The sequence below is a fragment of the Rana temporaria genome, chromosome 7, assembly GCF_905171775.1.
Source record: "Rana temporaria chromosome 7, aRanTem1.1, whole genome shotgun sequence".
Taxonomy (NCBI): domain Eukaryota; kingdom Metazoa; phylum Chordata; class Amphibia; order Anura; family Ranidae; genus Rana; species Rana temporaria.
In genome coordinates, this window is record NC_053495.1 from 162,315,008 (window position 1) to 162,341,909 (window position 26,902).

At 41.7% G+C, this 26,902-nt stretch overlaps 1 protein-coding gene across 8 annotated transcripts in view; it reads right to left on the reverse strand.

The window, feature by feature from the left end:
- The window catches only part of RASAL2 (RAS protein activator like 2), a 425,879-nt gene that overhangs the window by 142,834 nt on the left and 256,143 nt on the right, over window positions 1-26,902 (reverse strand). Inside the window, exon 1 of one of the 8 annotated variants that reach the window (XM_040360353.1) lies at window positions 2,746-3,588. The exons of the other annotated variants lie outside the window; for them this stretch is intronic. Coding sequence (XP_040216287.1) covers window positions 2,746-2,824 — 79 coding nt within the window. The 5' untranslated portion in view covers window positions 2,825-3,588. Of the gene's footprint in view, window positions 1-2,745; window positions 3,589-26,902 lie in introns of those variants that run through there. 8 annotated transcript variants of the gene reach the window in all.

A 26,902-nucleotide genomic window follows, 5' to 3' on the forward strand; every position in this document is an offset into this window, starting at 1 on the left:
TGGAGATCACAGCAACTTCAAAGCAAAAACGAACAATGAGGACATGAAACCAGGACTGCAGTAAGGTAAAGGAAGCTATTTAGCTAAAAAAATATATTTTCCTTTAGTGATCCTTTAATGTTGTTAAATATATTGTTTGTGTTTATGAAAAAAACAAATTCTTTAAAAACGTAAAAAAAAAAACACATTCAGAACACAACGGGGGGTGGGGGGTTGTGGCGTGGAGGGGCCGGACTCCCGCGGGAGTCTATACCGGGAAGTGGTGCAAATACCTGTTTTATACAGGTATCTGCACCCCCTCCCCCCTGAAAGGTGTCAAAGGTGACACCGGAGGGAGGGGGCGGGGGATAGTCCCGAAAAGCGGAGGTTCACTTTTGGGTGAACCTCTGCTTTAATTACAGTCTTCTCCCAGCGGGGCCGGCTCCCCCCCCCCCCCCCCCCCTGCCGGGAGAAGGGAGTAATTGATTCCTCTGTCAACACTGTCTGTGTTTATTGGGGGAATTGTGTGAATTGCTTTCTTGCAACCTGTGGTTGCAGGAACATTTTGCATTGTGTATGGCATACCCGCTGGATGCAGACTGTGTGTGTCCAGGGTTTTATGTGTACACAACTGCGACGTATAGCCGCATACAGCCATTCATTACTATGCAGGAAAGTTGAATTCCGATAATGGCAGGTTTACTTTAAAAGATAAGTGCACTTTACAGGAAAGTGCACTTATCCCTTAAGTGGGATAATGTATGGAACTGCAGCACACAGCAAGCCAAGGCTGGAATAACAGAACAAGTTGCCTAATTACTACTGCCTACAGAACAGCAATATCTAGACATCACATTAGCTTAAAGCTTCGGAAACTACAATCTCCAATGAATTACGCTTTAATAAATTAAGCTTTAAAAAGAGAACAATTCACACTGGAATGGAGCAAGAATCGGAATACTCAACCTTAGATTATATAGCCTTACTTATTGCAATTTATTTTTGCTTTCTTATTGAGGTTTTAATTTGGTATAGAGTGTGACCCTTCAGCTTGACATCCAGGGGTCAGAATTCACTTAAAGGTTGCCAGTTACTGCCCTGTCAGTTTCCTCACTTCATATACTATCGTTTAGCTTCCAAGAGTTCATAGCATAGTCAAATAATAGAACTAGGTAGCCAAAAAAGTTCTCCATTATCTGGTACCACAAACACTCAAGAAGCACCCCTGACTCTCAAGCATAACAAGATTGTGGATGTGGGCGAGGAGTGCATAATTAGAAAGTTCTGGAAATCCAATCCAGTTGAAGAATAATCATCACTTCATAAGTGTACAACACAATAACGATCTAACCTGTTTCAGGGGACTGTGGCGCCAACCTTCGTCAGGGCATTGGTAGTGACACTACAGAACACCATCATCATATTAGCCCATGGCCAACAGATCCAACTCTACCAAAGCCCTGAAGAAGGGGGGCCCAATCTCTTAGGTCATGCTCAATATTCTTCAACCCACTGGAGTTTTCTAAGCTTTCCATTTATTTTACTTTTTTAATCAGAAAAAGTTTTGTTTTTTCATAGTGCAACATACATAGTATACCAGATAATATGTAGGAAGACCGAAAACCTTTGCCAATACAAGATACGTTACGAATCCCTACAGATGCAGTGATATAGAAAGGAGTTGCGTGTCATAAATGGCAATACAAAAATATATATCAGAAAATTTTGAAAAAAAGTTTTTAGGCATACTAACCAACAAACCTTGGTCAACGAGAACATTGAAATAAAAAGAATAAAATAAAAAACAAAAACAAGTAAGACATTTGAAATGTAATAGTAGGCTATACCCAGTCCTAGAGCCCTGGGAACGTACATCATCCAAACATTCTGCCCGACCCATCACAGTCACCAATATCCCTGCAGGAGCCATATAACAGCCAATCTATCCGGTCCCTCAAACCACTTTTATTTGACCACTATCCTAGGCTTTCTATTTATGCATGGTGCTCCTCACCTATTGCCAAAATCATGCTTGAAGTTACCCATCCAAGACCATTCTTGAGCCAAGCTGCCAAAGACGTACTCACCAATGACATGGGCCAATGGCCATCTCACCCATACACTAAATAGCGCTTGAGCATAAGAATCAGAGTTAGACGAAGTAGTGAAAAGAAAAAAAAAGTGGAAAAATAAACTTAATGAGAAAGTTTGAATAAAAAATAAATAAAAAATTAGGAATTAATTCTCACATATGTATGGTTGACTCAATAAGTTGCTGTAATAATTAGCAATTATTAATTACTACTCACGAACCTACGAGTTCAAAGTTGAAGGGTTAAGAGAGGATATAAACATTAGCAGCATGGCTTGCAAGACAGGAGCTTCCGGGTGGTAGATTCCCAACCCTCTAGTAGCCTTTTTAGCAAATCAGTATGTCCGATAGCATTAAACACGGTTACAAACTATAAAGCAATCACTAGAATATTCCCTCCCATCCAACACAGATTCAATACACATTCATAAAGAATAATTGGTCTTTTGGTGTTACTGCCAAGACGTAACATAAGCATACAATGAATACTTTTACATTCATGAATATAATAATAAAAAAAAAAAAAAAAACACAAGAGTGTGAAAAAAAAAAAAAAACACAACAACAACACAGTCTGAAGTCTACAAAAGCACATGTAAATCTAACACCACCACACCACAAAGACACATACACAAGAGAAAATAAAGTGCAATGCTTCAGTTCGGAGACCCTACCGAAAAATGACAGAAGACTCCTCTCCTCTTCAGTGCTGCTGTCCAGCCACTCTCCATCGCCAGGAGAGAGAAAACTCATGTTTGCAGCTGAAAACTTCACCACGTGGTGCACAGTCCTATACGCCTGACCTCAGAACGGTCAGGACAGTCCGGCTCTTTAGAACAGATGAAAAAGAGCTGTATTGTAATGCAAAGTCTATGGATCTCACTGCATTCCAGCTAGATCAATAGAGCTAGGCCTGGTTTAAAAGCTCTGTGATGCAGAAAAGATTGAAGGCACATCAGGGGGTAAATGGGCTTGCGAATGAGGCGAGGCCGCTGATTTTTTTTTTCCTTCTAATCCAACCAGAATACGCAAGTGTAAAACGAACGGAAATACACTTTTGTGAACTCAAGGAGTATATTGATAAATGTTCTCATTCATCAAGCTTGAAAATGCTGGGTCAACCAATTCCTTGCAAGTGCTACCAGCTGCCACCAGCAGCAACATCAGCAGCACAATCCTCCTTATGCAGCCTTGTAATGGGCTGGAGCATCCTCCCTAGTAAGGCTCCTTCCCCTTCTACACAGGCAGGTTCATCAATCACTGATTAGGAAGCACTAGATGATCCTTTCCTCCCTCCTTTTCCCAAGCCTGATTTCCACCCCCTTGCAGCCCCTACCTAGCGTATGACGGCTGCATTGATCGGCAATAATGGAATAGGCAGTTAAGTGCCAAAAGCGACATTATGGGCTATTCCAGGGCTCTCTCATCAGAAGGAAAATAAACTGTACTGGTTGAATGCCCAGCCTGGCTTCCGGTCCTTATGCCCAGTGGGAGTAGTAGGCAGGGGGGTGCTAGAGAGGGAGGATATACACAGTCCTCTGCTCAGCTTCTTCTGCACAGTGCTGGAGCTAAACAGGGACCAGAAACCTATTTCTGTTGTGTTATAACAGCCCAGCCTCTTTCCTTCCAGATGAGAACACTTCTTAACTTCACCGAGGAGATGACAATGTATGCCTGGCACAGATCCCTGTAATGCAGTAGCAAGTGTTTAGAGAGAGCAATACTTGGTTTGAAGACAACAGATTGTTACAATGCTCAGTAAGAATTTAACAGTATAAACTGCCAAAAATTATAAAATATTTCCTTCACAAGCCGAATATTAAATGTGCAAGTCCATAAAAAAAAAAAATCCTTTTATACCGAGTATCAAAATGGCACATGTGAAATGATGCAAAGGGAGGAAATTTAAATTTTACCAAGTGTTTATAGCCTAGATCCGTGGTTGCCAACCACCGACGGTCCACAAGAAAATTGAGGCTCTGCCCAGGGATGTATACCACCCAACGTCGTTTCCATTGCAGTCCAGTGTGATCCAGGGGCAGGGGGGCATCAGAGCATTGTGTGTGCAAGGTATGTCAAATTCAGGTTAGTGGTTCGCAGGATTCAAAATTGTAAGTATAGTGGTCTGTGAGGTCCGAAAGATTGGCGACCCCTGATCTAGATGACCGTGTAGGGATTCAAAGGCATGTCATGTAAAGACGGCACTGTCAAGGATATTGCACCTTCTCAATTAGCAGCGGTGCCAGCTTGCATCGAACATACAGCTTTTGGCGGGGAGACATTAGACTTGGGGGAGCAAGGGCCGGCTCACACCAATACATGTACAGAGGAAGCGCAAATGTAACCACTTAAGACCCGGACCATTATGCAGCTAAAGGACCTTGCCCCTTTTTTGCGATTCGGCACTGCGTTGCTTTAACCCAGTGTTTCTCAATTCCAGTCCTCAGGCCCCCCCAACAGGTCAGGTTTTCAGGATTTCCATTATTTTGCACAGGTGATTTGATCAGTTTCACTGCCTTAGTAATCACCACAGCCTTTTCATCTGAGGGAAATCCTGAAAACCTGACCTGTTGGGGGGGCCTGAGGACTGGAATTGAGAAACACTGCTTTAACCGACGATTGCGCGGTCGTGCGACGTGGCTCCCAAACAAAATTGGTTAGTGCAAAAGCTTCAACTTATTCAAAATGCTGCGGCTAGGTTACTCATGTATGTCCTGCTGAGGGATCATATCACCCCTGTCCTCCGCACCTTGCACTGGCTGCCGGTCCACTATTGTACCTTATTAAAGGCTGGATGTATTATGTTTAAGATTATGAGAGGCCTGGCCCAAAGTTATCTCTGCTCTCGTTTTCATAAACAAGCTTTTGTTCGATCACTCAGATCTACCGGCAGAGATCTCCTTTACATCTCGTTGCCCAAGAAGACCCGGCGTGGTGGCCGGGCCTTCTCTCACCAGGGTGCCGTTCTATGGAATAGCCTCTCTGTTGAGCTCCAGGAGGCCCCTACTATTCCGGTCTTCTGTGGGCTACTGAAGACTTTGTTTTTCACGCAAGCCTTCCCTGCGTAGCCTCTCTCTTTCACCCTTTTCTGCTGCTCTGTGCCGCTTCTGGTTGCTGGGTCCTCTTTTCCCAGGAACGCTGCTATGCACGACGGGACCCTTCGGGGTAAGAAGACCACGCTATATTAAGATACCTCTCAACTCAACTCAACAGGAAGTGAAGTGAAATCTCCCCAATGGGACACGAATGGCCAAAAAACTGACAGAGGTTATAACCTTCCCTTTCTCTATCTGAAATGACACGTCGGTTACAAACAGGCCTATCAGGTTCCTGAAGAAAATAAAAATTTCCAACACAGCAAACACCACTATAGCCGAATATTCTCCAAAACCACAAAGTCATCATAAATATGGGACACCCCAAACTGACAATATTAATCAATTCCAGAACATGTCATAATAAAAAAACATGAAATGTCTAATTATATGGAAAATATAAATCTTAAAAGTGCAGCCTCAGCGACTATGACAACACCATAATCCCTTTCTAGATGGGTGGGACTGTGCCTTTACATTAAGCTTTCATGTTTTCTCAACATAACATCAGTCAAAGCACATTAACGCTTGGCAACACTTTGATGGATATTGGCAGATGAAGTGTCACTGGTCACAGAAGCTGGTTTGCCTCTCATCAACTCAACCTGAAAGAGACATGACATCATCCAGAGGCTAGTGTGATGTCATCCTTCTTCAGCTCTATGTAGCACTTCCAATTTCTTCTAGCTGGCTGAAATGTTAAATCGGGTACGAAATTTCTCTTAACAAGTGAACTGTTATGCGACATTCGACAAACTGTGCACACAGAAACAGATTTGAATTTGTTTCAAGAAGCAACTTAAATGAACCTAGGAAATCAACCATTTAAATATTGTGAGGCATCAGACAATAGTAGGCAGCACAATGGATATGTGGTTTGGCAGCACAGTGGCTAAGCAGGTAGTACTTCTGCCTAGCAGCACTAGGGTCACCGTTGAATCCCAACCATGGAACAATCTTCTTGGAGTTTGCATTTCCTACCCTGTGCTTGCGTGACTTACCTCCCACACTCCAAAGACATGCTGGAAGGTTAATTAATTCCTGTCTAAAGTGGCCCTAGAATGAGTATGTATAGATGCGAATTTGATTGTAAGCTCCTTGAGGGCAGGGACTCATGTGAAGTTACAATATACACTAGACTACCAAAAGTATTGGGACACCTGCCTTTACATGCACATGAACTTTAATGGCATCCCAGTCTTAGTCTGTAGGGTTCAATACTGAGTTAGCCCACCCTTTGCATATATATATATATATATATATATATATATATATATAAAAATAAAAATATAAAAGCTTCAACTCTTCTGATGTTGGACGGGAAGGCCTGGCTCACAGTTATCAATTCATCCCAAGGGTGTTCCATCGGGTTGAGGTCGGGACTCTGTCAAACATTCCCATAGACGCACTCCTAAACCTTGTGGACAGCCTTCCCAGCAGAGTTGAAGAGGTTATAGAGGTTATAGAAGTGGGCCAACTCAATATTGAACCCTACGGACGAAGACTGGGATACATTTTCTAATAATATCCATGCCCTTAAATATCAACAGACTGGGCCAACCCATCTCAAGCGCAATAAAAATCAGCTGTGTGAGATTTTTCTGGAACATTGGCATGCCTTTCTGAAGACGAGGCTTCTACCACCTGACACTTGTCTAGGTAAAAGGTTTCACCCTACTGCTAAATCCATCCAAACTCCCTCCCCTACCCAAGGAGTTTTACTTCCACTGCGAACCTCTTTAGCTGGGGTGTGGCAATTCACTACCAAGAGAAACTTAAAAATACCTAAATGTAAAACATATTTTATTAAAATATATTTGTCAGGAGTGGTTCTTTAAATAAGCCAGCTGTTCCATTGCGTCTTCACATAATCAACCCAAACATATCAGCAAACCTTATATGAAAGGACCATTACATCGGTCCTTTTCCATACAATAGATTTAATATCCTATTGACAACTTCTGCTGGTAATCATAAGGTTTTTCAACACAACACAATGTACAACAAGCACTTACTCTAAAGCGTTAGATGTCCATGTATTATGGAAAAAAAAAAACGATTTGACAATTTTAATGTATGCAGCTTCACCACGATCGATTTCTTTCCAAGGGATAGAAGCTAGTAAATGAAAACCAAAGCAATTTTTTCCATTCTGACCATTAGGAGTATTTAACCCTTCCCTTTGCAAGCCAATTACTCTAAATTCTAATTTAAATTCAAGTCATTCTGAATGTGCCTGGCAGATGTTGAGACAAAATTCAAGGTATGGGCAAGAATGGTCGAGTTGACTTGCAATAAACAAATAACTCGAACCAAGATAAAGAGTTAACGGAATACCAAGGTTTAACCAGTCATACATTTTTATTTTATTTTCATGCAAAAGAGAAGCCAACATATGACGAGGACTGATACCATAGAACATTTTTATATCCGAGCATATCCCCCTCCATTATGCCATGCTGGCAGTGCAGCTATGCCCCCTTTCACACTTAGTATGAGCATAACCATGCAATTTAAAGGTTTTTTGTTTTGTTTTTTTAATCGTGACTTGTAGTACAGTAGTATGTAAATGTTTTTTTTTCCAGGTGCCCCCATTAAAATACATAGGCCATAAACACGCTATTCTGCGGCAGATAAAGATCATGTACTTTTTTGAGATTTGGGTGACAAGCAAAACAGTCAGGTGTGAACAGGTCCATAGAGAATAATGGGATTATTTTTCTTGAGTACTGTAATTGTGTGACGCAACAAAACACTAAGGTGTCAATGGCGGGTCTAGGTAAAAGGTATTGGTACATGCTGGTACATTCTTTCATGCGTATCCACATTAAAATCATTCCAAAGAGAATATAAAAAAAAAAAAAAAAAAACACGGTATACTTACTAACTGCTCTGTGCAAAGGTTTTGCACAGAGCAGCCCCTTTTTGGGTCCCCCACCAGTGGTCATGGCTCCTCCCCCCTGCTAAGTGCCCCCTTTAACAAACATCTTGCTAACCGGGAACTCAAGCAGGCTCACTCCCAAGCTGCGCTCTGTATGTTCATTTACATACAGAGCATGGCTTGGCCCAGTCCCCCTGCTCTCTCTTCATTGGCTCCAGGCTGTAATTGACAGCTGCTGTGTGAGCCAATGAGAAGAGAGATTTGAGAGAGCCGCTGCTCTCATGCACATCACTGGATTGAGATGGGGCGCAGGTAAGTATAAATGGGGGCCGGAGCTGCACCCAGAAGGTTTTATACCTTAATGTATAAAATGCATTAAGGTAAAAGAACCACGTTAATTATGAGACATGGCCTTCTATATATATATTTTTTACTAAATGGGTAGCATGCAGAAACTGGAATAGGGTTATGCTATGGTATCTGTAGGGATGCAAAGTTGGGCATTGTTGCCCCCCCCCCCCCAACTAAAACACTTAAAGGACTGTACAGTTCAGACTTACCACAGCCTTGAACAGTTAGGTATCCTATTAATAGAAGTCTATTACTGCTGATCATGGGGCGGATTTACTAAAATTGGAGCACAAGATCTGGTGTAACTGTGCATGGTACCCAATCATATTCAAATTTCAGCTTGTTCAATAAAGTGTTGCCAAAAAAAAAAAAAAATGGAAGCCAACTGGTTTTTATGCAGAGCTGCACCAGATTTTGCACTCTCCATTTTTAGTAAATCAACCCCAATGTAAAGTTTTTAGGTTGCACGAGTAGCACCACTCAGCGGTTCCTGTGTCATCCTAAAAATTATCAATAGGATCTCTTCGCTCTTCAGGTCTAACAGCATGCACTGAAAGTTACTGGCCAGCCGCACTGTTAGAACTTGTAGTTCCTCGACAATTAAAGGTCTGCATGTTTGCAAGCTCTGCTGTAATTGATCACTGGAAGAACACCAAAGGAAAAGCTCAGTAGAAATACCCAGCGGAACATGGGCGCAGCAAATTAAATTACCCTCTCTCACTGACCAATCAATTCTTATTACATAGTTGGGATAAAGCTGCCTCAGCAGATACAGCACCTGCTAACTCATACCAATATGTGATTGTGCACACAGCGATCAATGGTTTGTTGAAGGCAAGATCAAGATGACTTAAGTGATCCAATGACTGAACAGCAAGTGGAACTTTTTACTGTGCCGAGTTTAACTGAAGAAACCCTTTGTCTTCTGAAGCATGTGCTTCAGATAGAGAGATGTACGCACACATACGCACTATAGGAGACTAAATAAAACCATGTTAAACACAAATTCCTCAATCCTGCCTTATTAGAACCATCACATAGGGATATATATAAAAATATAAATATGTGTGTACACACGCGCGCGCACACACACACTACCCTAGTCCGTAGGGTTCAATATTGAGTTGGCTCACCCTTTGCAGCTATAACAGCTTCAACGCTTCTGGGAAGGCTGTCCACAAGGTTTAGGAGTGTGCCTATGGGAATGTTTGACCATTCTTCCAGAAGCCCATTTGTGAGGTCAGGCACTGATGTTGGACCAGAAGGTCTGGCTCGCAGTCTCCTATCTAATTCATCCCCAAGGTGTTCTATCGGGTTGAGGTCAAGTTCTTTCACCCCCAGACTCATTCATCCATGTCTTTATGTACTTTGCTTTTTGTGTACTGGTGCGCAGTCATGTTGGAACAGGAAGGGGCCATCCCCAAACTGTTCCCACATGGGAGCATTAAATTGTCCAAAATGTCTTGGTATGCCGATGCCTTAAGATTTCCCTTCACTGGAACTAAGGGGCCAAGCCTAACCCCTGAAAAACAACCCCACATCATAATCCCCCCCCTCTACCAAATGATTTGGACCAGTGCACAAAACAAGGTCCATAAAGACATGTCCATTGAACCCTACGGACTAAGGCTGGGATGTCTTTAAAATTCATGTGCATGTAAAGGCAGGCGTTCCAATACTTTTGGTGTGTATGTGTTAGAATATATGTTAGAATATATATATGTTAGAATATATATATGTTAGAATATATATATGTTAGAATATATATATGTTAGAATATATATATGTTAGAATATATATATATATATATATATATATATATATATATATATATATATATATATATATATATATATATATATATATATATATATATATATATATATATATATATATATATATATATATCTATATATCCAAGAAAACAAATGCAGCCATCACCACTAAGAATTGTTAAGCTGCAATATAATAAATATCTGCCTTCCGAGTTTAATACCGCTTCAAGAAAGGAAAAGTTCTGTGAAATATAGACTATAGTTTATACTTTTTTCTTTCACTTATTATGAATTATATGAAGACTAATGGTACGAAAAAAAAAAAAAAAAAAAGTCAGATTTTTTTTTTGTTTGTTTTTTTAAATAAATTCAGTTTTTTGTTGAAATTTCTAAAATTACTACAAAAGTAGTATAAAACCACCGCCAGACAACACAAATCCACAACCCAAAAAAACCCACGAAATATTGCTCTGCAAACATGGTCTCAAAAATTGGGTGCTTCAACTACCATCTATGGCAGTGATGGCAAACCTTGGCACCCCAGATGTTTTGGAACTACATTTCCCATAATTCTCTGCAGTGTAGATGAGCATAATGGGTAATGTAGTTCCAAAACATCTGGGGTGCCAAGGTTCGCCATCACTGATCTATGGGGTAATTTTACATTTTTTTATGGTTAATTCACGGCCAACTCAATTTTCACCCCAAAGTGACAATGTAATGATCTGGCCGATTGGTGCACAGGGAAGTAAGGGTTACCATATCCTGCAGGGGAGAGGAAAGCACTTATATTTAATTTAGGACACAGCCGGCGTTGTCTCCTCTCATTCTTTTATGCAAGTGCAAAGTTATAAATATTCATTGTCCTGTGCTGCCGTCTGCAGAAAGGAAAGCAGTTTCTTAATATAATTGCTGTGAAAATACTGGAAATAAGCAACTATTCCAGACAGATTATTCCTTGTATTGTCATTTTTACTCTAACGAGCTGAAAATAATATGGGTAGCTCTGCAGGTTTACTGTGCTAGTCAACATTTCGTGCATGCGCTTCTTTGTATTATTATACGAATAGTAGATTTACATTTATAGCATAGGTGAGCTGGATTGACTTTTCGATGAAGAACCTCCAACTAATAGGGAGAAGAACATCGTTCTAATTACCAACATATGTACAGGATAGGCTACTATAACTATGGTGGGCCACGGTTTACAGATGATGGGACAGAACGATAACCCAGCTATTTGGAGGATAAAAGCTGACTGTACACAAATCAATATTTCAGTTTTGTGAAGCTAGCTTTTCCATAATGCAACGTAAAAAAAAAAAAAAAAAAAAAGGGAAAATTGAAGGAGCTTTCATTATGGCGGAGCTTGTACAAAAGGCCATCAATGAGATTGGCCAGTTGGGTGGAGCTGCAATATCATTCAGAAGAAAAGCAGCATGTTTTTAGTGTACGGAGATGTTAAAAGAAAAAAAAAATGAAACCTTCTGTAACGGTTTTGAACAGCATGTTGATTAATTCGGTGGAGAATCTGAAGCCGAGCCCAGGTTGTGCTGATGAGACCTGCCTAGGAGAGCTGCATGTCCTTGAATCTATTGTTAAATGCTGCCATCTGATGATCATCACTTCTGACTCAGATGACTTTATGTGCAGTGTGTTCTTTTCCTAATGCAATTAATGAATACCAGTGACAAGAAAAGGTTTAGCATCCTGGAAAAAACAACATCACCCAAGGGTATAAGGCTCCATTCACACCTCGAAGCTCAAAAACGCTCAGAAAAAAAGAAAATCAATTATTATGGCACTTAACATCTCCCCTCCAAAAGAGCTGAAGCCCAAAGTCTGAAGCTCAAAGAAGTTTTGGAGCAATTTTTGTAGCTTGAATCGGGCAGATTTGTGCATTATTGAAGCAGCTGAAAGCAGAAACACAGCAACAAATGATGTACCAGATGAGAGTTTTCTCTATTGGCCAACACAAAAATGGCAACGCTCAAGAAAACGCTGTACAAAAAAAATGTGCAACAAAAAAGCCAGAAAAACAAAATGGAAAAAACTGCAATGCTCCGGTGTGAATGAACCCTAAGGCTTCATTTCCATGGATGTTTTTACAGCCACTTTTTTAAGCCTTTTTTACAGCTTAAAAACGGCTGTCCGTAGCGTTTTTGCGTTTGAGCGTTTAACGGCTGGCATTTTTACAGCTCTAAGGCTGGAGCTTCAGAACGCACTGGTCCTGGTTTTTTTTGCAGCTTAAAAACAGCTCAGCCATCTACAGCTCAAAAACGTCATTGTGGGCATGAGGCCATAGACTAACATGGAGAGCAGTTTTTAAGCTGCAAAAAAAGCTCAGAAAAGTGGCTGTAAAAACGTCCATGGAAATGAAGCCTAAAAGCTGGCTACAAATTATACAATGTTCTTGTTCAATTACCTTCAACTATGTAGTGCAAAAGCCTGCCTGATTGCATAAAAAAAGGAAAAAGGTTTTAGGTTTGACCTCATATTATATGGTTTTGGTAAATCTAACGCTGCTTTCAGCGCAGTACAGCGCAGCTTGTTTAAGCGGCACTGTACCGCTATTTAAGCACCGATAACGGGTGCTTTTAACCCCGAAGAAGGGGGTTAAGAAATGCCCACATTGCGGCACATTCAAAACGCTTTTCAGGCGCTGCGGAAGCGCTGCCCATTCATTGCAACCGTCAGGGGCGTTTTGGGAGCGGTGTATATGCTGCTTGCAGGACTTTTTCCAACGTCCCGCAAGCGCACTGCCTGGGTGTGAAAGCACCTATTGCAATAAATGAGAGGCAGTTTTCAGGAGCTGTACAGGCGCTATTTCTAGCGCGAAAATGCCTGAAAACTGCCTTAGTGTCTAAAGGACAATTGTACAAGAAAATTGTATAGCCAGCTTTATGCAGGCCATACATGGGTCAAATTGCTGAACAAGTTTTCTTTAGAAAATCAGACATTTTGTGTGTTTTGTCAGCCAAATTATGCCACCATTGATTTAGAAAATTGACAAACCAAAGCTTTAAAGTGGTTGTAAACCCTCTGATACTACTTTCATTTATAGGTAAGCCTACATTAAGGCTTACCTGTAGGTGCTTGCAATATCTTTTTAACCTACATGGTTAAGGAGATATTTGCAGAAAATCAGGCACCGATGTCTACAGCGCATGCGCGCTGTAGACAACGGCGCAGGCGTACTGAGTGCGCCGGGTCTTGAATGGGAAAGTGCCGGTTCCACGTGCATGCGCAGGGATTGTGCCGGTTCAGTGCCGGCGCGGCGATACCCGGAAGTCACTTCGGGTATCATGGCGGTGGCGGAGGAGAGGAACGAGGGTCACTGCAAGGGCTTTAATCTAAGGCAAGTAAATCATAATGCGCTAGTATGCTAGTTATTATGCCTTTGTCTTGCAGTTTTTTTTTGTTGGGGGGTTTACAACTACAAATTATTTTTGTGGCGGGGAATCTTCTTTTATTGTGCTCATGCGCATTTCTTTTTTGATTAGAGACAAAGAAACATAGAAAAGTGACCGCAGGGTGAAGTGCCCAAGTAAACATCAGTGTCTCTTAAACAAAATTATAGTTAATTTTTTTTTTTTTTTTTATTTCCTGGTCTTTTGGTTTTTTAATATGCAAAATGTACTTAAAAAAAATATATATAAATTCTGAAATATCAAGATTCTTTTTTAAAAAGGGTCTCTCTTTGTAAAATCAGCAATGTCAATGGGAACCAATCTTTCTCTTCATTAAGAATGAATGAAAAAAGGGAAAAAAAAAAAAAAAAAAATATCAATGAAAACCAATTGGTTGGTATCAGCTACACAGACGACGTCTATATGGTATGAAACGTTTTAAGCAATACACAAATATATCACAAGTGACAGCTGAAAGTCTTTTAAAGAATTGCTGTGACGTGACTAGACATTACGTAAAATAAGTCCAAGAAATTTGTCCCTGAAGCAATTACAAGGACTCCTTCTCACTTCCAAATTGTTGTGAAGAGTTTAGAACTTGGCAATGCAGTTCTGTCCTTCGGGCTTTGTCAGTTCACGTCTAAAGTTAATACAAAATAAATGGCTTGGGGGAATACAGAGTGGCAGGAAATAGACACCTATCATGAAAAGTTTCATACGCAATATAGAGGCACAACAAGGTGTGTGATTGTTGGAAGGATGTTACAGATTATTTCTACTTGTGGACAGGTCAATGTACTTCCTAAAGTTACCCCGACACTATACAAAAGCTGTATGAAGGCATAGTTGTAAAATGAGTCAAAAAATATTTACTTTTCTCACGGTCTTTGCAATTCTGTTCTCAAAGTGGAGCTTCACTCTCCCAATCAACATTGATTATTTTTTGCATTTCTTCAGCAACTTTCCGGTTTCTTGCCTAGGCAAATGATGTCAAACATCCCATGAGTCTTCAGGATGGGAGTAGAGGAGGAAGAGTTCTCAGCCAAGTACTCTCCTGGATGAATGCTTGAGCTAAGGGCAGATGGATTCCAGGAAGTAATTGCTACATAAAGCATTTTCCCTTTCAAGAGGGGAAGTGATTACCCAAAAAATAAAGCACAGAGACAAGGATGGATGGGGGAGTTTGCTTTAAATATTAAAAAATAAATGGTGCCCATCCGCTTTAAGCCTGAGTAGTACGTAAACAAGGCTGTATTCCTAGTGATTATGAAGCTTTATTTTTAGTGTGTTTCACAAGCTTAATGCAAGCATTTCTTTGCATGTGAATCAACCTTTCAGGGTTTTTTCTGCTGGGAAAGAGAAGGAGTAGTAGGTGAAGAGGATTTTTTCAAGTGCAAAAATGCATACGTCACGTATTTACAGGTGTCAGGGGTTTGTCCTTTTAAGGGGAGGTGGTGTTGTCAATTTTCAGGGTTGGGTATTCTGGGTTGCCAATTCTTTTTATATGCTGCAAATGTTGTGGTAGCCATAAGTTGGTGCTGGATCCCCATTTTCTTTTTCAGTTGGTTACAGTTTAGAGCAGGGGGTCTCCAAACTTTCCAAAAAAATGGCCAGTTTACTGTCCTTAAGACTTAAGGGGGGCCGAACTGGGGCCAGTTGAAGTAGAAAAGGTTCCAACATCAGTGGAAACAATGCCCCATCTTTCGTGTCAGAGTGAAGGAATTGTGCCCCATTGTTGGTGTCATTGGGAGGAATCGTGCCCTCATCTTTGGTCACATTGGGAGGAATCGTGCCCTCATCTTTGGTGTCATTGGGAGGAATCGTGCTCTCATCTTTGGTCACATTGTGAGGAATCGTGCCCTCATCTTTGGTCACATTGTGAGGAATCGTGCCCTCATCTTTGGTCACATTGGAAGGAATCGTGCCCTCATCTTTGGTCACATTGGAAGGAATCGTGCCCTCATCTTTGGTCACATTGGAAGGAATCGTGCCCTCATCTTTGGTCACATTGGGAGGAATCGTGGTCTCATTGGGAGGAATCGTGCCCTCATCTTTGGTCTCATTGGGAGGAATCGTGCCCTCATCTTTGGTCTCATTGGGAGGAATCGTGCCCTCATCTTTGGTCTCATTGGGAGGAATCGTGCCCTCATCTTTGGTCTCATTCAAGGAGGTGAATTCTAGTACCTTCTTCTCTTCTGGTGTACGTATTTACAGGTATACCCAAGTCTATGCGTGCAAAAGTGCCCGTATATGAAAAAAAAGGGACAGTGTAGGGCAACTGAGTGTACATGTGTGAACAGGAACAATTAAAAAAAAATGGGAGATTCTGCACATTCAGTATAGTCAGGTGTAGGACAGAAACTAAAAAACATTGTGAATAGGGACCAAGAAATCTGCTACTAAAGTCTGCAGGAAAACCATATTTCAGAGAGTAACTCTTGAGCTCCCCTCGGTGCTTGCTAGTTCTTAATGACCTTCGCATCATTCTGCAATTATGTGGAGGTCAGCAGAATTACCAGCGAGCATTGTGGGGAGTAACAGAAGATAGACAGGCCTAGGAGTGATGGTAAAATGTGTAATTTTGCACATTCCCATAATATTGGTAGATATAAAAGGATAGCGAAAAGATTTAAATACATAATAATGTTCAGACCTGAATCACTTGCCATATATTAACATACTGTAGTTACCAGCATGTGAATGCCAAGTCATTTTCAATTTTTTTTCTGCCTGGGATGCTTTACTACTAACAAAAAAAGCAAACTATCAAAATACTATTCTGCAGCACAAAAATACACACCCAGTGTTAAGTTGTGGATATATGAAAGTCATCATGCCTCAGTGGATATCCCTGTTATGGATTCCATTAGGTTAATTACGAGATGACACCAAATACTCAGTAGGCCATAGATAATGCAGGTTACTATTCCCAGTAATTCTCTGTTTTGGAATTTCTCTTTAATTTCTCCTAGTCAAAGGGGAGAATGAAAACCCTAAATATCAGTGAGGAGATAAAAGCACATTCTTTTGCCCGAGATATTTAGACATCTTCAAATCATGCCCTTTGTCACTTACCTATTTTATTACAGGATTTATATAGCGGCAACAGTTTGCGTAGCGCTTTACAACCTTGGGTCAGACATTACAATTCAATATAGGAAGAATCAGACGACCCTACTTGTTAAAGCTTACAATCTAGGAGGGGGGGTCAAGTGATACGAAAGGCTAATAACTGTGGAGGATGATCTGATGAAGAAAATAAAAGAACAGTTGTTACGTGGAGGCAGGAAAGGCTTCTCCAAAGAGAAAAGTTTCCAGGGATCGCCTAAAAGTGGAAAGATTTGGAGATAGTCTGACAGATTGGGGTAGGGTATTCCAGAGGATAGAAGAGGCTCAGCAGAAGTCCTGGAGGTGAATATGGGAGGAGGAGATGAGGGAGCTAGAGAGCAGGAGGTCTTGGGAGGAACAAAGAGGATGATTAAGTTGGTATATTGAGACTAGGCTAGTGATGTAGCTGGAGGCAGCGTTGGATGGCTTGTAACTTATTGTTAGAAGTTTGAATTTAATTCATTGGGCGAGTGACAGCCAATGAAGGGATTGGCAGAGAGGAGTAGCAGATGCTGAGACGTTTGTAAGGTAGATGAGTCTGGGAGCAGCATTCATGATGGACTGAAGGGGGCATAGTCTATTTAAAGGTAAGCCAATGAGGAGGGAGTTGCAGTAGTCGAGGCGAGAGATAACCAGGAAGTTAAATCAGGAGCGGTGTGGTTTCGTTGGTTAGGAAGGAAGGAAGTTTGGAGATGTGGAGGAGGTTGAGGCGGTGGCAAGCTTTGGAAACAGATTGGATGTGGGGCGGAAAGGGGAGTTAGGAGTCCAGGATAACACCTGGCATCCTGGCATGGCTGGATGGTTGTGCCACTGCTCGACAGAGAAGTCAGGGGAAGAGGCACGTGGGGAAGAAATTTTATGAGCTCGGTTTTGGACAAGTTGAGTTTGAGAAAGTGGTGTGACACCTAGACATGTATGTCTGTTACTAAGTTAGTGATGCATGAGAAGATTAATGGAGTGAGTTGAGGGGTGGAAGAGATAGATTTGGGTGTTGTCAGCGTAGAAATTATATTGAGAGCTGTGTGAGGCGACACAGATACTATCATTCATGATCCTGAAGCCATATATTCCAGGCCTCATAACACTAGTCCTCTCTTCTTTGACCTCAAAAACTACTCCACAAATTGGCCCAAAGTGGGAAGCTCAGTTCAATATTACATTTTGACCCAAAATCCTGGATGTAACTATGAAATGCGACCTCCAACAGCGCCATTAAAGTATACACAAAAGATCCAACTATAAAGTTGAAGGCAGGGCTCGGCTGCAGCACCTCATCTTAATGACCACAGGGAGCTGTGACTTAGCTCGGGCACCCCCATAGCCAGCTGCTTGCTGTGGGGGCACTCAACATGAGGGAGGTGCCAGGCCCAGGAGCACTGTAGAGGGACCCAAGAAGGAGGAGGATACAGGCTGCTCTGTGCAAATCCACTGCATAGAGGAGGCATGTATAACGTTTGTTATTTTTATAGAAAAAAAATGAGGCTTTACAATAACTTTAAAGATAACAGAAAAAAAAGGGGGAATTTAAACACCACTGAAGGGATGGCCCAAGATCTAAGTGGTCTTGAAAAGGGTTTATGAATATATATGACCTTTGTTGAGTAACAGAAAAACCCAAGTCTGCACGCAAGGGAATACACAGAGATCACCATGGCATATGAAGTGACACATAGGGGTTGATTTACTAAAACTTGAGAATGCCAAATCTGGTGCAGCTCTGCATAGAGACCAATCTTCCATTTTTTTTTTTTTTTTTTTTAGCAAAGCCTAATTGACCAAGCCAAAAGTTATAAGCAAATTGCCTCCATGCACAGCTGCATCAGACTTTGCACTCTCCAGTTTTAATAAATCAGCCCCACTGTGACTTTGGAGGTGCCACCAGCTATTCCCATGTAACTGGTACGTCTCTAGTAAAAAAGTTCTAGAAACACCAACTGCTCCCCTTTTTTTCTCGTCTCTACAGTCCCCTATTTTACACATTTATTTTCTTCTCTTAATAGGCTTCTTGTAAGTCACCAGGAATTTGGCCACTAAATAAAAGTCTCCCATAGATCAGGTGCTTCCGTACTCTTAAAATAGGTTTGATATTGTGATCTGGACAAGGACAATCTGGGATCTCTGAATTATTTGCCACAGGGCAAGCTTTATTTCTTCTGCTCATCGGTTAATGTCTCTTGTGGAATGATACCATTAGCACATTTTTACTTGTATCTGTATGTTTTCCTGTTAATTCTTTTTTAAAAAAAGCTTATTGAAAAATGGAAGTTTCAGTAAACGTTGCCTAAGTGGCCAGCACTGTGGTTAATAGCGATGTGGGCTTAGATTAGGTACGTTTATTCCACCTGTCTTTGAAGGGATTTCTTTCTCATGCTCCCGATTCTTACTACAATACAAAAACATGCTGGTAGGTTAATCGGCTTAGTCCGTATCCATATGACTGAAGCAGGGACACTAGACAGTATGATTTTTCAGGGATAGGTACTGATGTTAATGGCTGAATGGAAAACACAGTTAGGGCTATAGAAAGAAGGCAAAATGCTTACATACAAATACAGCTGACAAGTCTTTGTGGACATGAGACACTATGATGTAAATGTAAAACAATAAAAAATGTTGACACGCTAAACATACAGTGGAAATAAAAAATGTCTATACACCCCTTTAAAAATGTCAGGTTTCTGTCATGTGACGATAAGTCATTTCAGAACTTTTTCCACCTTTAATATGACCTATAAACTGTACAAAGTCAGGGGCCGCATAAAGGAAAGCCAGGGGCCGCATAAAGGAAAGCCAGGGGCCGCATAAAGGAAAGCCAGGGGCCGCATAAAGGAAAGCCAAGGGCCGCATAAAGGAAAGCCAAGGGCCGCATAAAGGAAAGCCAAGGGCCGCATAAAGGAAAGCCAAGGGCCGCATAAAGGAAAGCCAAGGGCCGCATAAAGGAAAGCCAAGGGCCGCATAAAGGAAAGCCAGGGGCCGCATAAAAAGAAAAGCCAAGGGCCGCATAAAGGAAAGCCAAGGGCCGCATAAAGGAAAGCCAAGGGCCGCATAAAGGAAAGCCAAGGGCCGCATAAAGGAAAGCCAAGGGCCGCATAAAGGAAAGCCAAGGGCCGCATAAAGGAAAGCCAAGGGCCGCATAAAGGAAAGCCAGGGGCCGCATAAAGAAAAGCCATGGGCCGCATAAAGGAAAGCCATGGGCCGCATAAAGGAAAGCCAAGGGCCGCATAAAGGAAAGCCAAGGGCCGCATGAAGGAAAGCCAAGGGCCGCATAAAAGAAAGCCAAGGGCCGCATAAAGGAAAGCCAAGGGCCGCATAAAGGAAAGCCAAGGGCCGCATCTGGCACCCAGGCCACAGTTTGGGGAAGAATAGGGCCCCATTGTCAGTGTAAGCGGGAAGAATAGTGCCCCATTGTTTGTGTCAGTGGGGGAATAGTGCCATGTATCAGTGGCAGGAAAAAGTGCCTCAAGGGCCACATAAAGGAAAGCCAAGGGCCGCATAAAGGAAAGCCAAGGGCCGCATAAAGGAAAGCCAAGGGCCGCATAAAGGAAAGCCAAGGGCCGCATAAAGGAAAGCCAAGGGCCGCATAAAGGAAAGCCAAGGGGCCGCATAAAGGAAAGCCAAGGGCCGCATAAAGGAAAGCCAAGGGCCGCATAAAGGAAAGCCAAGGGCCGCATAAAGGAAAGCCAAGGGGCCGCATAAAGGAAAGCCAAGGAGCCCTATCTGGCCTCCGGGCCACAGTTTGGGGAACATGGATATAATACCATTGCATGTAGCAAGATTAAAATTGGTTGTATGATTAAATGTTCATTTAGTTCTGCCGTTTAACCACTTGAGGCCCGCGCTATAGCCGAATGACGGCTTCAGCGCGGACCTGAAAATCCAGGACGACGTCATTTGACGTCCTCACCTTTGCTCGTTTCCCGAGCGCGCAGCGGGGAAATTCTGTGCTGCCCGTGTCCCTTGGACACAGCCAATCACTGATCGCAGTGAACGGTCAATCAGAGTGGCCGTTTGCTATGCGATCTGTGCGGCCAATGAGAGATGATCTCAAATGTAAACATATGAGATCATCTCTCATTGCCGACTCTCCCTCCTCACACAGAGACAGCGTGCGAGGAGGGAGAACGATCTGTCAGTGTTACAAAGTTCTGTGAGTGTTACAAAATGTGAATACACAAGAATACAGTGCCATCCAGTGCCCATACAGTGCCATCCCAATGCCCATAGGGATCTGTGTCCACCTGTGCTAATCTGCGCAGTGCCCACCTGGTGCCACCTCATCAGTGCCCACCTGTGCCGCCAATCAGTGCCCACCTGTGCCGCCAATCAGTGCCCACCTGTGCCGCCAATCAGTGCCCACCTGTGCCGCCAATCAGTGCCACCTCAGTGCCCACCTGTGCCAATCAGTGCCCATCTGTGCCGCCTTATCAGTGCACAGCTGTGCAATTAGTTAGATGTGCAATTTATGCTCCTAAAACCCCTGATGGCGCTCCTGCATGTTGGGGGCCTTCCGTATGTGGCCAGGCAGTGAAAAAGTCTCACACATGGGGTATCGTCTACTCAGGAGGAGTAGCAGAATGTATTTTGGGGGTGTCATTTGTGGTATGCACATGCCATGTGATAGAAATAAGCTTTACAATGACAATTTTAAGAAATGTTTTAAATAAAAATCTTAATTTTGCAAAGTATTGTGGGAAAAAATGACAACTTCAAATAATTCACCATGCTCTTAATAAATACCTTGGAATGTCTACTTTCCAAAAAGGGGTTATTTGGGGGGCATTTGTACTTTCCTGGCTTGTTAGGGTCTCAAGAAATGAGATAGTCCGCCAGTACATCAGGTGTGATCAATGTGATTATTTTTATGATTTGCACTATAGCTTGTAGACTCTAAAACTTCACACAGACCAAATAATTTCCATAAATTTGGGTTATTTTTATCAAAGACATGTAGCAGTATAAATTGTGGCCAAAATTTATGAAGAAAAATTTATAATTTGCATAATTTTATCACAGAAACTAAGAAAAATCAATTTTTTTTTCAAAATTTCGGTCTTTTTTTCATTAATAGGGCAAAAAATTAAAAACCCAGAGGTGATCAAATACCACCAAAAGAAGGCTCTATTTGTATGAAAAAAAAAGGACAAAAAAAATAATTTGGGTACAGTGTTTGCATGGCTGAGTAATTGTCATTCAAAGTGTGAGAGCGCTGAAAGCTGAAAATTGCTCTGGGCAGGAGGGGTTTTAAGTGCCCCAGTAAGCAAGTGGTTAAAGCTGCAGGTTGAGTAAACAAAATAGATTGCAGAAGTACTATCCTTCTTAAAGATTTGTTATGGTATGATACCACTGTACAAACATTGGTATGTATATTTCTTTATGCTATTAACAGACATTTTCTAAAACATACCTTGTGTTATGCTTACTGCACCTCTCAGACCTATGATATAACCTGTACTTACAATGGGATTTCCTGGGTGTTGGCTTTTTTAGGGATGTTTTAATCTAGTGATTTGTGTCCCTACCCAGTATTCATCACCCACATGTTAGAAAGGCAGAACTACAAAGAGCACTATATTTAGAGCTGAACTCCAGGCACAAAAATTCTCATTGAAAATGTAGTCACTTATAGTCACAAAAAAATATATATATCCACTTCGTATGTTTTCAAATGCCATCGTAAAAGCATATATAACCTAATAAAAATTAGCAGACATTTGACTAAGGCCCCTGTTGCAGGGCCTGTGCAGAGAGCAGAGTTGTGGGAGGGACACGGCAGCTCCACCCACTATAGGATTTCTGCAGAAAACTACAGGAGGGGGTGGAGTCGAGACCAGTCACCCTGTGCAAGAGGAGACAGCAGCAGTGACTGGTCTTTATTATAGGAAGCTCCTACACAAAGGGAAAAGGTTTCCTACCTGTTTAATACAGATATGAAAAAAATACAGAAAGCACACCATGATTCAAGAACATATACACTTCTTGCATTTGCCTTATCACAGAGTTCATCTAACAATAACCTTTGTGGTGAACATAGACTAAAGCACAGAGCTGCTCTGTGTAGACATGTGGTCATAAACCAAACAGAAGAGGAAGGAATCTGCTTATGTAAACAGCACGTTTATCAGTGCATGGTAATACGCAGTTTAGACATTGAATACTGTAAAAAAAAAAAAAAAAACACCACCAATGAATATAGTTACCGTATGTATCTAGTAAGATTCATTAATTCTCTCCACCCCAGGCAGGGAGAAAAAAAGACCCTTGCAGTGTAATACTTATTCCTTGCTCCATCAGGCTACCACCATCTGTGCAACTAGTTCCATGAAGTCTCTTCTAGACTCTGGCTGGCAGTCACGCAATGATGTCACAAAGTACAATGTAGGGGCAATAGTCCTGCATTGTAAGTAAGAACAGCGAGGGGCCATCCACAACACAGTGTTGGAAAGAAGAAGAGAGCGCCAGAGTTTGCAGAAGTGAGGAATAATGGCGCGTAAACACGATCGGAATTTCAGACAGGAAAACCGTGATTTTTCTTCCGACGGAATGTTGGCACAAACTTGTGTTGCATACACACGGTCACACAAATGTGGTCGGAAATTCCGACAGTCAAGAACGCGGTGACGTACAACACTGCGACAAGCCGAAAAAATGAAGTTCAATGATTCAGAGCATGCGTAGGATTTTTGTGTGGGTCGAAATTGCATACAGACGGTCGGAATTTCCGACAAGAACTTTTCCCGTCGGAAAATTCGAGAACCAGCTCTCAAATTTTTGCTGTCGGAAATTCTGACAGAAAATGTCCGATGGGGCCTACACACGGTTGGAATTTCCCACCAAAAGCTCACATCGGACTTTTGGTCGTCGAAAATCGTGTGTACGCGGCATAAGACATCTAATTCTCTACCCCCAGCCCCTATGAGCATTTAACCCTTGCAGAGCAGGGGAATGGTAATACAGCAGCACGTGGACTAAGCAGAAACCCACTGATAGAAGGAGAAAGCCTAAAGATGACCTCATTCTGATCTTTCACTGTCCAATCACAGGTTGGGGGCAAAAAGTCCATAACAAATCTTAAACTTTTTTCTTTTGAGTAGTGAACATTTGGTGGCTTCAGGCAAAAGCCCTTCCTTCCTTTGTCAATTTTTCTACATGCTGCCCATCATTAACACTTTTTCTATATTTAGTGATGTATATTTTTTTGCTTTCAACTGAGAGAAAGGGGAGCTGTCAAAGCAAACGAGCTCTGACAACCCAAAGAATCCTTTTTTATTCTCTCGCTTCGTATATTTAATTTTTTTTTTAACTGCTGGCACAGAGCCCAGAACATGGAAATTTAACTTTGCCATCAGTTTCTCTACTGCAGTGACAGATGAACATTTCAGGAGCAGTAATATTAAATTGCGCCGAAAGCCAATAACAGAACATTCTAGGACCATAAAATTCTAACCAAGCCTCTACCAAAAAATAAAAGTTTTACTTTTTTTTTTGTACTTCACTAGAAATTTTGATTGAAGACATGGAATTTGACTAGACAACTTAAATACTTGCTTCTATGGGCTCTTGAAGTGACCTCCATGCCAGCAAGGCATTCTTCTAAAAAGATTAACCTCACTATCGTAAAGTCCATAGTTGGACTTGATAGCTTGTGTCTTTTTTCAACCTCACCTACTATGTAACAATATGTAAAAAAATATATATATATATATATATATATATATAATATATATATATATATATATATATATATATATATATATATATAAATATATAGAAAAAAATAAAACATAGCATATACAACTGCTGTACAAGTCATGTTGTAATTAAATGTTATGAAAATTACCTTTCCTTGCAATCTGCAGTTTTTTGTAATTTTCTGTAAAATACAATGCAATGTGAAAATCTGGAGGTGATCTGTATATCGTAAAAAATATAATTTCTGGCTGGTGCAATTGGCTCATTGATTTTCCCAGCAGTCTGCTCTAAGATACAAGTCAAATTTTAAGGCACTCCGGGAATATGAATTTCAGTTTTGGTGAAATACTCTCCAAGGGTTAAATACTAAAGGGAGGGATGTCAATAGGGCTGCAACTAACGATTATTTTTTATAATCGATTAGTTGGCCGATTATTGTTTTGATTAATCGCATAATAGCCTGAATTTTTTTGGCCCAATTTGTTGTTGGGCAGTTTACAAAACACAAATTGCCACAAAAACACATTACATGCTTTTCTATAGCTTCTGTCCTTCTGACCTTGAGGGGGCCGGACTGTGGCCCATCTTTGGTGTCATCGAGAGGGAATTCAGCCCACCACTGGTGTCAATCGGAGGAATAGTGCCCCGCCACTGGTGTCATCAGGAGGAATTGTGCCCCGCCACTGGTGTCATCAGGAGGAATTGTGCCCGCCACTGGTGTCATCAGGAGGAATTGTGCCCCGCCACTGGTGTCATCAGGAGGAATTGTGCCCCGCCACTGGTGTCATCAGGAGGAATTGGTGCCCCGCCACTGGTGTCATCAGGAGGAATTGTGCCCCGCCACTGGTGTCATCAGGAGGGAATTGTGCCCCGCCACTGGTGTCATCAGGAGGAATTGTGCCCCGCCACTGGTGTCATCAGGAGGAATTGTGCCCCGCCACTGGTGCATCAGAGGAATTGTGCCCCGCCACTGATATCAGGAGGAATAGTGCCCCCCCCACTGGTGAGCTCCTGGCCCCTCCCTCCTACTGAGTGCCCCCTCAGCCAGTAGCTTGCTATGTGGGCAACCAAGGCCGCTGCTCTGTGTCCCCATTCAACACGGAGCTATGGTTCAGCCCCAACCCCATCTCTCTCCTCACGGGCTCACTAACTTTGATTAGTGAGCGCCACACTGCCAACTCTACCAGAGCAGCCGAGACAATCATGCAACATTGATGGATCGAGATGGGGCCCAGGTAAATATTAGGGGGGACTGCTGCACACAAGTTTTTTTTTTATCTTGATGCATTCTATGCATTAAAAAAAAACCTTCTTACTTTACAGCCTTTTTAAAATCACAAATGACTCATTTTTAATGCAACACATGTCGTGCACACAGAGAGGATTTTTTTTTAAATAAATCAGATTTTTGATTAAAATTTGATTTTTTTTTACATTCATTTAAAAAAAATGCGTTGGAGTAAAAATCTAAAGATCATTTTCTATTCAGGATACATTAATAATTTAGGTTATTCAGCATGAAATGGAGCTTAGTTAGTTTCACAGTAACCATGAGATGAAACAAAGTTCAGGAATATTCCTTTCCCATTTTTGCAAATCTATGTACATTACAAACTATATGACTGAATCGGTTCTGATATCGCTGTTTTACTAACCTGATAGCTTATTATTCTAAATAGGAAACCTTCATTTTATTAAAGTTTCTAACTACCAGTGAGAATGAGTCTTTAAATGTAAAGAGCACCTGTCATTATAGATCCATCATGGCAGCGTCTGTTAGCGGGCATCCACTTACCTGCTGCCGCCATGTCCCTCACCTTGTTACCACATCACCAGCCCTCCCATTAAAGTGAATGGGACTGTCGGTGAGTCAACAGAGGGTCAGAGGAGGAGCCGCTGCAGGACAGAGATGACATTTGTTTTTTAAAAATTATGATTTATATCTAGTTGATTAAAATCAAGCCTTTTTACTAGTGATTCAAATTAAATCCATACTGACTGCACAACAATGATGGTGTGTTGGGGTACAATTCAGTACGCATCTTTCATTACTTTTAAGTGGTTGTAAAAACCTCACATATGAAGTGACTGACCTCGGGTGATACAGAGATGAAACAAATCCTTCACTGTTTGCGTTGATGGGGGAATCAAGCAAATTTCTTTTTGCAACCCGTGGTTGCAGGAAAGAAATGTGTTACGTGTATGGCCGGCTTTAGCATTTAATCCAGGGGTCTCCAAACTTTTCAAACAAAGGGCCACTTTATTGCCCTTCAGACTTTAGGAGGGCCGGATTGGGGCCAGCAAGGGAAGAAAATGTCACGGGCCCGGCATCAGTGAGGAAAAATATGGCCTCAGGGTTGGTGGTCATTAGGAAGAGGAGTATTAGTAGGAGGAATAGTATCCCATCATTGGTATCAGTGGATAATATAGTGCCCCATTGTTGGTGTCAATGGGAGGAATAGTGCCTCATGTCAGTGGGAGGAATTGTGCCCAAGGGCCAGATAAAGGCTAGCAAAGGGCCA